This window comes from Agelaius phoeniceus, chromosome 14, assembly GCF_051311805.1.
Source record: "Agelaius phoeniceus isolate bAgePho1 chromosome 14, bAgePho1.hap1, whole genome shotgun sequence".
In the NCBI taxonomy this organism is placed as follows: Eukaryota; Metazoa; Chordata; class Aves; order Passeriformes; family Icteridae; genus Agelaius; species Agelaius phoeniceus.
In genome coordinates, this window is record NC_135278.1 from 4,125,001 (window position 1) to 4,138,351 (window position 13,351).

At 44.6% G+C, this 13,351-nt stretch overlaps 1 protein-coding gene across 1 annotated transcript in view; it reads right to left on the reverse strand.

Annotated features, from left to right (window-relative positions):
• The window catches only part of ALG13 (ALG13 UDP-N-acetylglucosaminyltransferase subunit), a 27,053-nt gene extending 14,066 nt beyond the window's left edge, over positions 1-12,987 (reverse strand). The window contains exons 1-14 of the mRNA XM_077186159.1: positions 12,602-12,987; positions 12,027-12,192; positions 11,705-11,843; positions 10,405-10,498; positions 8,513-8,740; positions 8,082-8,165; positions 7,230-7,280; positions 6,469-6,515; positions 5,306-5,378; positions 3,909-3,990; positions 3,383-3,563; positions 2,589-2,694; positions 1,769-1,877; positions 504-568 (exon numbers count right to left, since the gene is read on the reverse strand). Coding sequence (XP_077042274.1) covers positions 504-568; positions 1,769-1,877; positions 2,589-2,694; positions 3,383-3,563; positions 3,909-3,990; positions 5,306-5,378; positions 6,469-6,515; positions 7,230-7,280; positions 8,082-8,165; positions 8,513-8,740; positions 10,405-10,498; positions 11,705-11,843; positions 12,027-12,192; positions 12,602-12,682 — 1,506 coding nt within the window. The 5' untranslated portion in view covers positions 12,683-12,987. The remainder of the gene's footprint in view (positions 1-503; positions 569-1,768; positions 1,878-2,588; positions 2,695-3,382; positions 3,564-3,908; positions 3,991-5,305; positions 5,379-6,468; positions 6,516-7,229; positions 7,281-8,081; positions 8,166-8,512; positions 8,741-10,404; positions 10,499-11,704; positions 11,844-12,026; positions 12,193-12,601) is intronic.
• Between the last annotated feature and the right edge of the window lie 364 nt (positions 12,988-13,351).

Sequence of the window (13,351 nt, forward strand, 5' to 3'; positions counted from 1 at the left end):
GCCCTCACTACATATAACCTCAGAATACAAAGAAAACAGACCTTCCTTTCAGCATCTCCTGTCCAGATCATTCTACTCCTCCCTTTTTAGCTCTTCCCTTTTTATTTTATAAAAATATTTTGCTACTTCACTTTTGAGAAAGATAAGACTATCCAGAATTGTTGCTTAGCCCAAGTGAAAAATCTAAAGACAACTACATCAAAAGCACCCCCGTGTGCATTTTGAGCTCTGCCTGGAACTTCCACACTCAGAGAATGTGGATGACAGGTTTACACTGAATCCACAAACTGCTTTTCTATCAGACTACCAAGTTTAAAGGTAGATTTTTAAATGTAAAGAAATTACATTTAAAAGTAAAGAAATTACATTTAAAAGAACACCTATAGGGAAGAGAATTAGAAAAGCATTAGAGAATTCTATGAAGTCAAATGACTTTGTTTATCATAGTCCATTTAAAGTAGTTTTAACAGTTGATCATAACTGAGTCTCCTTTGAGTACTGACCTGACACTTATCTCCTAAGTAGTACTGTCTCCCAGCAAACACCATGTAGTCAGTTTTTTGAAGCTCTAAAAGGAAATGAATAAATAAATAAATGGGGGGAAAAGCCTTTAAGCTACTGTTCTTTCTTCACATATTCTACAAGTATTTCATGACAGCAGCCAACTACAATTTATAGGCCAATTGAATTAAATACTTCCTGTGCATACCTGAATATTCCCCATAGTAACAGTGGAGTAACTCTAGGTGTTCTTACAATAGCCCATAACCAGGCTAAGTCACATGAGACCAGCAACAGCCAGATAATGCAGCAAGCAGCACTGCTACAACACTGCAGCTTCTGTGGTGGCACAGAGCTAATCCTGCATTTAATATAAATCCTGGAATTCAAAATGTTGGACATCTCTTATCTTGCCAGAGTCCCAGTGGCACTTGGCAAACATGAAATATCATCTAGGAAAAGCTAACATTGCCTAAAGTCTCCTTGCTGTTAGATTTCAGCTTTTTTTACCTCTGTTCCTTGCCTGGCTTTTCTGCACGTCAGTATTCTACACAGATAATTGGTTACCACACTCTGTTCCAAGAATTTTAATGATCCTCATTACTGATTACGCTGTGGTGAAATGCTGGAGTTCGTCAGCATGCAAAGCACTTTGGGTCAGACATCAAGCATCACTTAAAAACTTATCTTTCTTGGTAGCTTCTTGCTTTACAGATCAGCCACACTGAATGCCAAAAAGCAGCCAACCTTTCCCAAGCCACAAGAACCACAAAATCTCTGCAGAATGTTCAAGCCCAGGAGGGCTGGGAGGCAGGAGAAAAACTCATCTGACAGATCTCAATGCTAAATTTGAGATCTTCATTATTATACAATTCTGAGGCCAAAATCGTGCTCTAAAAAGAAGTCTTTGCACACATGCAGTAACAAAAAACTCTCACATTTGAATGCTTTCCAATACAACAGAATGGCTACAGAGTTCTGTGCTCTGCTTTGAATCCTCCTATTTCCTGTGTACAGTCAATGAGTAGCAGAGATCAGGTTTTTAGCAACCTTGTACCATTATACAGTATCAAAAGCTGGGTATTCTGTGCTTTGAATGGCAGACAGGACACCAAGAACATGTCCTACCTACGGCTATCTGCTGGGTTCACCTGTGTCCTTCACATTTCAGCTGTGAAGAAACAGGTGACAGGACTCAAGATTCATAAATGTAATGGTAACCCTACTACAGGAAGAGTTTTTGGCTTTTCCCATTTCCAAAAGATACCTTTTCTACTGTCCAGCCAAACATCAAACTCCACATTTCGATAGATGGTAGAGTCCAGTGCCTTTAGCACTTTATAAGGAACAGGCATCTTTGGAGGATTTTCTGGAGGCTAAAAACAGAATTGGAATGGAGCATTAACAAGTGCATTTCATGTGTTCAGCATAGTCTCTATTCTGCCAGCATCTGTGCACCATTTAAAAAAGTACAGATGCTATTTTCCAAAATTTTCACTTCCACTGTATTTCCCTAAAAACTAAAACTCAAGAGTATGAAAACAGATCCAGGCACTCAGGTGCTGAGCAAACTGACTCTGGAAAGCAGAACAGGCTCAAGAGTAACACTTGGAATTGTTCTGTACTCAAAATGAATCAAAGGAAGCCAACCAGACCAATGAGATGCCACAGCTTCAAAAGTAAGTGAGCATTTCAGTTATTGCATCTGAAAACTCTGTACAATTTCCAGAAGTATTCTGAAGCAATTTATACTATGGTCAAGACAAAAGTGAATTAATTTAAACCACATTCTGGGAAAAACAAACAAATCAGGAAACATCTGCTAAGCTCCATCTTTTGGGGGAAATAAAAATCAGCTAGAGAAGGACTAGAGAATTTCAGAAAGTAAAAGAGCCATTTTCAGTTTGAGAGAATCTCAATGGCAAAACCAAAAGACAAGTAGGTGAAAGAAATAAACCACCTACTAACCAAAAACAGATTTGTAGAAAGTGGTAAAGAGTATTTAGCCCTAACAAGGGTAACATCATACAACAGGAAAAAAAAACCCAAAAGCAAACTCTAAGGATTTTTTTCCTGAACTGCCAAACCTTTTGTTCTTCAATGCTTTGTTTGAACTTGCTTTCCTGTGGATTGTCAGCATCATTGCCTTCCCAGTCATCCAGTCTAAAAAAATTGAAAATAAGATTACAAAAGCTACAACACACAATTTCCAGCCAGGATTAGTAACACCAACTGTTCAGACAACCTGAAAAAGCACCATGGTGCCATCAAGTGGCACATTGTGCCTTAAACACCAGCAAGGTGCAATGCAGTGCAGGACCAGCCTTTTCCAAGCTTTAAGAACTTGACCTTTGCTTGTTCCAATACCCACCCCTAATGAGGGCTACTGCTTGCATTAGGAAAGGATGAAGGTGATGCCACTGACTGAATTCTTGCAGTGTCAAGGATAAAAAGACACTCTGTGCCAGGTACCATCAAAACCAATGCTGTCTGCAAGCATTCAGAGGCAGCTCTCAAGCCTTTCAGAGCTATGGAGGCTTAGAATACGTCTCTCATTAAAATATAATACAAAAGCTCTAATGAATAAGGACCAATTTTACTTACAAATAAGCTGTCATTTTACACAGTTACACACAACTATAGCAGAGCCTGCAGCAGAGGACAGGCAATTATATGGCACTTCCCAGCTCCAAGAAAAGCACACTCTCTTCCATGATATACTTGAGCTTTGTGTTTGTGTCATAACACAGGAAGAAAAGAGTTAATATTCCATAAAATTCATAGAAACTTGGAAAAGTTGTCCTCTGCAAGGTTTTCAAGTTTTGTTTTGTTGTTTTTTTTTTTGCTTTCCTCTTACCAGATCCCCCTCCCAACATACTACCTCTTTTCTGATGGATTTCGGGGCACTTTTTCATGGAGACAACCAAAGTTTGCATCCTCACTTCCTACAGGAGCACTGTTTCTGTTCTTCTTGGATCCACTTCGAAACACCTCAACTGCAGACCTTAATTCTTCCTCATCCATGCCAAACACATCTTTGTAGAGGATCTCATATAATACAGCTGAACAAACCAACACAAAGCTCGATAATATGAGATCCATAAGAACTCCTGCAGTTTAAGGCAGGCAGATCTTCAGATATTATCTACTGTTACAAGGCTGTAGTGACATCAAATGCAGGTAAGGACAGCATCATAAAGTAACTCAGTTGGGAATAAGGGACCTCTGGAAGTCATTTATTTCAAAACCCACTTAACAGGTGAAAAAAAATGAATCTATGCATAAAAATATACTAGAAGTGAGCTTCCATCTCTCTTCTCCCCACCCCTGAAAACTGAAACAAACCCTGCCTCTAAACATATGAAAACACACAATTCTCTTTCACAGAAAAACGATTTCAAGTTTACCCTGGCAAATGGCAGCATTTTCCTGAAATTGTTTTGTATACACAGAGTCATAATGGCCGTTACCGGAACAACACAGTAAAATCTGGGAAAATTAAAAAAACAAAGTTTTAAGGCTGGAATGATGTAATCCCATCAATTATGATGAATTCAGTAAATTCTGATATCCTTTTATTCTACAGTTGACACCAACTCACCAAGAAAACAGTAAATATTCTCAATATAAACATGAAATGCTGAGCTTTTTTTGAGCTGCACCATCAGCTCAAAACTGAAATTTAGGTAAAGTCTCTAAGTAACTTTGTATCATACAAAGAAAAAAAAACCCATCTGTACATCCTGCTGTATTGAACATGAAATAGGAGCTTGTTTCCAAGACCACCATTTGCTCAGGAGGTAAAATAAATACAACCCATTGCATGCAAACTATCCCAAGCGTCAAAGGCACATTTCATCCTTCTCTACCTGCAAGACTAGAAGAGCATTTACTTCTGTAGCCCTTAAAAACTTGCTTTTAAGAAGCAGAAGAGATGCTTTCTGCATCACAGGCATTGACACATCATGTAAACACGTGCCACCAAACTTCTTGGCACACAACCACAGCCAACTGCAATGGGCAGAAGCCCTGAGGCAGCTGTCAGCACACTGCCAGCAAGGATGCTTCCCAGAAAACCAGCTCCCAGAAGGAGCCCAGATGCCAGGACTCTTAATTCTGGGTGCTCTGTGGATTCTGCCAACACAAGCTCTCCTCTTGTGCTGAGGAGGAGCAACACCAGAAGGAGCTGCTGCCCAAACTCAACAGTGTAATGCCAGACAGCTGCCAACACTTAATGAGACTTCTGGTGGGAAAGCCTTGAGCACTTGGACCATGCTGCTTGATTTTTAAACTCAGCTCATTCTGGAATTAAATTAAGCTACACAGGAAACTGTGTAGATGAAGAAAGAAGCACATGTAATGAAGACAGCAGTGCTCATCAACAGATCAGTAACAGCTGCAGCAGCACAGGTTCAGAGCAGACTGGCCACCTTGGCAAATCTAGCAGCTCACACTGAAATCTACAGCACAGCAGCTTCACTGGCATCGTGCCTGAAGTAGCCACATAATTGTGCACCCACATCTACACAGCTCCAGAGGGGTCAGATATAAGGTAACACACAGTATTTATCCTTTATACCCCTTCCTTTTGCCCCTATCAGTGCTGATGTAGATAAGCTGTTCCAGTAACTCACTCTAAACCGGGATCAGTTTGTAGGTCACAAAAATCAATTTGTTACAGTCATCCCTTCCCATTAACTTCCCCTTTTCAGGAAAAAAAATTGCACAACTCATCCAGCTTTAGGAAAAGTAAGGAAACAGACTGGCAGGGGAACAGCAGGAAATTGCCCCCACTTCTACTGACCTTGTCTTCAAAGCCATTGTCTGTAGCACGTGTGGGTGCCTTCCCGGGGTACCGGTACACAATGAAGTCTCGCCTAGGTGAGCAGAGGGAAAACAGGACTTGCAAGAGCACACTCTCAGTAAATCATCTTATGAAGAAGTTTCCAGGGACCAGTTTAGAACTGTTGGTTTATAGAAAATCAAGCAAAACATTTTCCCTGATAAATGAATGCTACCATAAAGGAATAGCCATATGAGCAAACCTATCTTGAGGGGAAAACAAAAGTTATCTGTGAAAGACCATGCTGCTTACTCATAGATTAAGTCAAGTACTTACACTTACAGAAGGGTGTTCTATTCAGTCTAAGTGATTTAGGCACCCTGCAAAAGGACTAGAACCTCACTGCAGGGAGCTAATAATTCCTGCTTTACTGCTCTTACTATTCAGTAGGAACAGTAACAGTAATTATTCTTACTATTCAGTAAGAACAGTAATTCCTGCTTTACTGTTCTTACTTAATTTCTGTTCTTACTATTCAGTCTAAGTGATTTAGGCACCCTGCAAAAAGACTAGAACCCCAGTGCAGGGAGCTAGTAATTCCTGCCAAACTTCAGTTGTTCCTTTAGTACTGGGACAGCGTGAGCCTGCAAAAAGGGGCTTCTATCTCCTACCACTAGAGAGCCAGACTGCTTTTTACAATTGGCATCATTTAATTAGCTAAATTCAGCAAGACAGCAGCACCTGCACAATTCTGTGTTACCTCTGAAATAACCAGCAGTGTTTACACACCAGGTAGGGCAGGTACTCCTCACTGCTGGAGCTTTCAAGAACACCTACATGAGTTTTAGCCATGCTTGAAACTACCACACAGTGTTTGCACTGCACACAGCTCCTCAGTTTTGCCCATTTTCCAGTCTTCAGCCACTAGAAGCAAACACTTGACATTCAAGTTTAATATCAGCAAAATGATAACAAACAAGCATCTCTGGAAAGTGACCCTGCCCTCAATCCCCATTAGAACAGTGGCTGTGATGGCACCATTTACATGTCAGTTAAGGTTTTAGGGAAGCATTTTTCATCCTGTTTCACACATTCACCTCTCAGTGGCAAACACACAAAGTTTTGGGGCCAGAATCCCCACACCAAGGGCAAAACAAAGTAAACCTTAAGAAAGGGGTACGTACTTGTACATCATCGATAAAGCACTCAATTCCAGCTGGCCAGCACTTTCCTATGCAATAGGATGAGATTATGTCAGATAGCAGAAGAATCTAAACATCAACAACTATATTCTACATTTCTCTAGTATTAAAATTCTGTACTATTAAAATAGCTATTCAAAATCATCAGTTTGTTAAAGCAATAATGCACTGAAAGTTGAGATATAAGGATTTGGGGGAGAGTGAGGTAAAAGGAGTCTGCTGCCTGGGGTGGCCACAATTACCAAAATTTTTAAGACTGAGCTGCTCCAACACATCACTGTAGATATATTTTTTTTTAACCCACATTTGTTTCAGAAAGTGCTGCACTCACCAAAGTTACTGGTTAAAGACTAAAGAACTAGAAGTCTGAACAGCAAAGGAGGAAGCAGGGGATTGTAAAGCCTGACAGACATTTCATTTAAGGTACACTCTGCATATTTAGTTTTTTTCTTCTTTAAGAATTACAGTTATGAATAAGCTTTTACTGTCCAGCCTGCAGACACTGCTCCTTTGCACCCATGCAAATTCCCTACTAAAACTGGTATTGTTTATACATGTACACTTTGTTCACATTTATCAGTACAAACCCTTAGTATTACTTATGTAATTCATTCCCCAAGATCTGGGTCTATCTAAAAAAAAACCCCTCAAACTCAAATAACCACATTTCAAATAACTATCTAAACACCTTCCTGATCCAGTCTCTTCAAACTTAAATCTCTTAAGTCTCAAATCAGGCTTACCTTTGGATCTCCTAGTCGTTCTAGGTATTTCTCAAATGAGCCTTCCACATACTTTAAAACAAAAAAAAAAAAAAAGAAGAAAACAGATATAAAAACTTTGGCAGTTGGAAAGCAAAGTTAAAATTAAACCTAAAGACTGCTTAACAGCTACCAGCTGTTGATTTGGAGGGGGCAAGGCACATAGAACATAGGAATGATTTGGGGTATCAAGGTGAGAATACCAAGAGATTCTAAAAAAGTATTAAGGATATGAGTCCAAGTAATATTCAAGTTCCTCCTACATGAACTTGATGATTCAAGATCATCATTAAATGAAGCACTTAAATAAAGCACTAATCATAGATTAGATTAAGTGCTTAAATGTGATTAGAGGGAAAACAAAGAAAAACCCCAAAACACATCAAAACCCTACAATACGAACCACACACACACAAACTGACACAGATAAAACCAACCAAAAAACATACCTCAAAAGTCCACGACTTTACAAAATTATTCCAGAATTTCCCACCATCTTTCAGTATTCATTTCTTGCTCCAAAAATCTACACATATCCCACCTACTAAATCCTGCAATGGTCACGCCACAGAGAATATACTACACAAATAACTTGCCCCACTCACTACTAAGGTTTTAATAACTTGCTTATTTACAGGAACTTAGAACCAAAGTCAAATATAACTTGTGCAACTGCAACTCAATATAAGGAAGCAGTCACCCTGGAATTTCTCCTGTCTTTCAAGCACCAAGCGTGACAAACCATCGTGTTCTCGGTGCTAAACCAGAGACCTTCTCCCACAGCACCTCCCAACCGCACGGACCCAGCTCAGACACAGAACTCACGGTACTCACGGATTCAAACCTCGACTGGTGCCGCCTCATAAAGGAGACGCAAGCTTTCCTAACTTCTGCGTGATGAATTTGAGATGAAAACAGCTGGGAAAATAACGGTAACAAAGAGATAACGTCAATAGTTTAACTCACGCCTCGCGTTAGGCATGAATCCTCCAGTCTAACGCCACCACAACAGGAGGCGGTGCAAAGGCTGGGGGCACCTGGGGCACCTGAAGCTGAGGGGAACCCAAGCGCCCGGAGCCGGTCGCACCCATCCCCACACACACTCCCGGCCATCCCCACACACACTCCCAGCCATCCCCACCCATCCCTCTGCCACCTCCTCGCTCTGGGCTCACGGCCGGCTCTCCGGGAGCTCTCTGGGGGCACCCCCGGCCCGCCCCGGGCCTGAGGCGCCCCGGCTGCCCCCAGCCCGGCCGGCTGCGCACCTGCTCAGAGACGGCTCGGAAGAGGCAGGAGGCGTCCTTGGCCGTCATCTTGCGGTACAGCCCCAGGCTGCCCAGGTACTCGTCCATGGCCACCTCGCTGAAGGACTTCTGCCCGAAGTACTTCTTGGAGCCTTTGTGCATCTTCCCGGCCGGGGCGGCTGAGGCAGGCGCGGAGACGCGGGCGAGGCGCGAGGCGCCAGGCTCGCGGCCGCCGCTAATGAGGCGCCGCTAATGAGGCACCGCGCCCACCTGCGGGACGGGACAGCCCGGCCCCGGCCCCTCGGATCCCGCCGGGGCCATTTTGGGTTGCTTTAGGACAGTTTTTAGAGTGCCCGGCGCCCGGCCTGGGTGCGCATCCCAAGCCGTGGGAAGCGGCTCCTCCCGCAGCTGCCTTGGCTGAGCTCGCTCCTTCAACTTCATCGCTCGGCTGCGGGGAAGCAGCGCGAACATCGCTCCGGTGGTTATCCAGGATTGCCTCTGCGCTCCCGGGCTGGAGGCGAGTTGTTACCAGTGGGTTTGAAATAACTCCGTAGAAAACGTTAAGGGAGTGAAGAATCTTAGTGGCTTCTAATCAAATATTTGCGGCAAACTTTGGGGGATTGGCAAAACTGAGCCTTGCACAGCTGTGCGGCCTGATTTCTGATTTATTTCACCTGTGGCCCTTTGTGTTTGATTTGAATGCTTCTATGTACATTTAACTTCCTCATGAAAATTGTACTAAGACATCAGATGGGCCAATTCAGGAGTTTCATTTTCTTGTTTTAAACAACAAAAGCAACACTGCCCCCCCCCCCCCCCCATCAAATAACGTCCCTGTAGGAAGGGCAATTAGCACCAATTATGCAGTTCTAAAGTTCTAGAGCATCAGAAGCCTAAGAACATGAGCATGAACATTTTAAAGTCGAAACCCCCTTTGGTTTTCAAAATATTTACTTGAAGAAATCGATGTAACACATCATTGTTAAATTCGATACTCTAAATGGGAAGCTCTGATCAGCATCGAAGAATCCCAGAAAGGCTTGGGTTTGCCAGGACCATGAAGTTCATCTGGTTTGAACACCCCTGCCATGGGCAGGGACACCTTCTAATATCCCAGGCTGCTCCAAGCCCTGTCCAGCCTGGCCTTGGACACTTCCAGGGATCCAGGGGCAGCCACAGCTGCTCTGGGAACCTGTGCCAGGGCCTGCCCACCCTCACAGGGGAGAATTTCTTCCTTATATATAATCTAAATAGAAACACTGGATGTGAAGAAGTCCAAACTGATGGGTTATGATGGGGTAACACCATGCAAAAGGAGCGATTGCATTGCCAAGCCCATTCCTGTCCTATGTTTTACTTTGTGGGTAATCACCCAAACAAAGGGCAGCAAGTTTGCAGCTCGTGACTTTTTTCACCAGGATGCACCACATGTCTTTTTCCCTTTTCAGGCTCAAATAGCTCAGTTTTAAGCTCTCTTTCAGTGCTTCTGTAAACACATGAACTAAGAGCTGAAGGCATTTGCAGGACATCAAAGGAACATCAACAAAGAGAATTTATTTCCACCTGTACTTGGCAAAAAAAGGTCAAAAGACCACAAGGCATATGCCATGCCTGTAAAGAAGTAGTTTAGCTTGTCCTCATCAGTGGAATTACCATCCCAGTGCAGCTTTTGTGATAGAAATATGTCTGTCCGTGCCACAAGACAGTTCATACTCCCTCCTTGTTGGCATTGTACTCTTTTAAGCATAAAGCTGAATGAGTTTGACACTAAATTGGAAGCCATTTAATATCAGTTAATATTAAATGATATTTTCTTTGAATGTTTGGCCCAGTTGCAGATCTTAAGTGGAGGAGATGAGACATTTTATTCCAACTTTTTTATTTCTCTGTTTTGTTTATTGTAACTCAAGAACTTTATCCAAGAATGAAGCAAACTTTTCTGGCTGTCCAGGAGGAAAAGGTTTCAAAGCTGCCAAGTCCATCGACTGCAGCGTCTCCACAAGAGTGCTGTAAAAACAGACCAAAAGCAAAAATTAAAGAAGAAAGACCCATCCCACAGGGAATGTTTTTATACAGTTTTCTTTCTAAGCATCCATATGTAATTCTTTAGCATGGAAAGGAAGAGAATGCCCAGAGCAGCAGGCCCCAGCCAACACTGGCTCGTAGGCAGCATTGCTGAGAACACACTTCCATCAGCTTCCTGAGACAAACTCAACTTTTAAACTTTCTAATCTTCTAAACTTTTAAACTTGTTAATGCTGGGAGACTGAGCAAGATCTGAGGCTCTGCTCCATAAACCATAGGAGGAAATCCTTCCTATTTGAACACATGGCAGAGTTCTCCCCTGATCACAGAGCCAGAAAGAACAGCTACATCAATCTGTTACTTGCTATTATCAGGCTGCAAATAAAGCTCAAATGCTTGGCACTGCCCAACACAAAGAAATAAAAATTCCAAAGCTGACAGAAGCACCAAGATAATGAGTTTAAGAAACTTGCTCAATTTAAATGAATGCCAGGCCTGGTCTGTTCAGAAAGCTCTTCTGAAACATATGAAATTCTGCTTGCAGGGTAAAGGAACAAGATGCAGACTAAGTAATGGGAGTTACATTTTTTCTGCCTTCAGTTTAAAAGTCATCTTTTATTTTTAGAGTAGATTTAATCACAAGTAAAGAGAAAACAGTAAGATACAGTCAAAACCAGGAGAAAAAATAAACCTAACAGGAATCAGGATGAACTTTAAAAAAAGGAGCTAGGAGTTTTGGTGATGGTGGGATTTTTTCATGCATTGTTTGTTTGTGGGGTGGGTTTTTCTCCTGAAGGGACAGGCAGTAGATCTGTGAAATTCCTTGTCAGAGGGTACGGTGGATTCAGGAAGTTTGGTTAAAAGGGCAGCCTGAATGAGTACTTGAAAGACAGGGGTATTTAAAGTTACTAACCAGAAAATATCTGATTTATTAATCCCCTGAATCCAAGTGTTTTTCTTTTTTTCATCTAAGTACATGTTACCTCAAATGGAAAAAAATAATTATAAGAGGTCGTGGTCAAAAGGCTTGGTAAGTGTGATAAATTTCTACCTAGTGTTAGTCTGTTCACTCTGGAAAATGTAATATCCAGATGGAGATTACAGAGAAGGATGTAAATGTCCTTGTTGCATTCTCAGCTGTGCAGTGACATGGACTGAATGCTCTTGCCCAGCAGCTCCAATCCATACCTGCAGTTACAGTAGAGGACATAGCCATCTCTGTGCAGCTGTTTGGCCAGCTCAAGCTGATGGTTGTGCATCAGCTTGTCATTTATTACTACTATTAGTGGTTTTCCTTTCTCTAGAGTCTCCAGGCAGCTACCAGCACCTATGAGAGAAACAGAAAACATGGTGAGAGATGAAATATCCCCTTACATGCTGCTGAAACAGGGAAGCCTCTTAAACAACCCAGCTCTAGCTGCGGACCTCAGCACTCCCAGCCAGCCCAGCCCAGGCCGGAGAGACCTCATCCCACGGACCTCCCGCAACCCCAGAAGCAGGCGGGCTGTACCTGCGTGGCTGATGACCAGGTCTGCTCCCTGCAGGTCCTCAGCCAGCGAGTCCTTGAATCGGAACGCTTCCACCGCCACGGCCGGGCTGCTGCTGGGCTGCGGCGGCGGCAGCGAGCCCCGGCCCACCTGCAGCACCAGCTTCTGGTACCCGCGGCTCTGCAGCGCCTGCGGGCACGGCACCGGTGAATGGAGGGGATAACGGGGTGGGGGAGATGGTGGGGAGGGAGGATGAAGAGAGAGATGGAGAAGAAGGGGGAATGATGAGGGTGGAATGAAGGGGATGAGGCGGGGATAGAGAGGGTGTGTGAGGGGTGTGCCCAGCTCCCGACAGCCCCGGTATCGCCGCCCGCTCCCCGTCCCACCCCGCTCCACAGGCCGTCCCTCCCGTTCCTCCACCAACACTTCAGGTTTCTCCCCCGGGAATCCCCGAACGGCCCCGGCGCCCTCAGGCACCCCGGCACCGCTGCCGGGACGCGGCAGGGAGGGCGGGGCAGCTCGTGGCGCGCAGGCGCCAGCCCCGGGAGGGGAGGTCCGGCCTGGCCCGGGGCCGGTGTCGGTGTCTGGGCCGGCTGACCTGCAGCGCGGGCGGGGAGCTGGCGGCGGCGATCAGCTCATCGAAGCTGGTGGTGCCCACGGTGACGAACACGGACTTCATGGCCGCCGGGACGGGCCGGGCCGGCCGCGGAGCCGCCAGGGGGCGCCGCGCGCCCGCGCACAGCTCCCGAAATGGCGGCCGGGCTGAGGGGAGGGACGGGGCGGGCGGGAACGCCTCCTTCCCTCACGGGCCCGGCCCTCCCTGTCCGTCCCTGTCCCCGACCGTGGCTCCTCTTCACGGGTGTTCCCCTGTCCGCCCGTTTCGGCGGGGCTGGTGCCACTGCGCCGTGGGGTTCTCCCTGCGGTGCCACACCAGCAGCGATGGTGGCCGCTCTAACGAGCCCACTGTCCGGCAGCGTTTAGAGGCTGTTTCAGGCTTTTAGACTTTAAAGGAGAAGAGGTAAAAATAAATTTGGAAAAGAGATTCGGAAACTTTTGGCCAGTACGTGTTATTTCAGAATTGGGGACGCACATAACTCGCGGACAGCCCGTGTGGGTGTGTTCAGAAGTGCCATTGCCAGAGCAGGGCCACAGCCACCTTCCCTTTACAGACTGACCCTGGCCCAAGCCTCCCACAACACTTACTGGGGGAGTAACACTTTAACTTCAACCCCAAAATCATGAATATTAAATGTGCTAGCACAGTTATGAATATTAAATGTGTTAAATGTGTTCACTGAAGAGTAAGAATGACCCCTGAACAGTTGCACAAACCGAGCTGGCAGTTTTG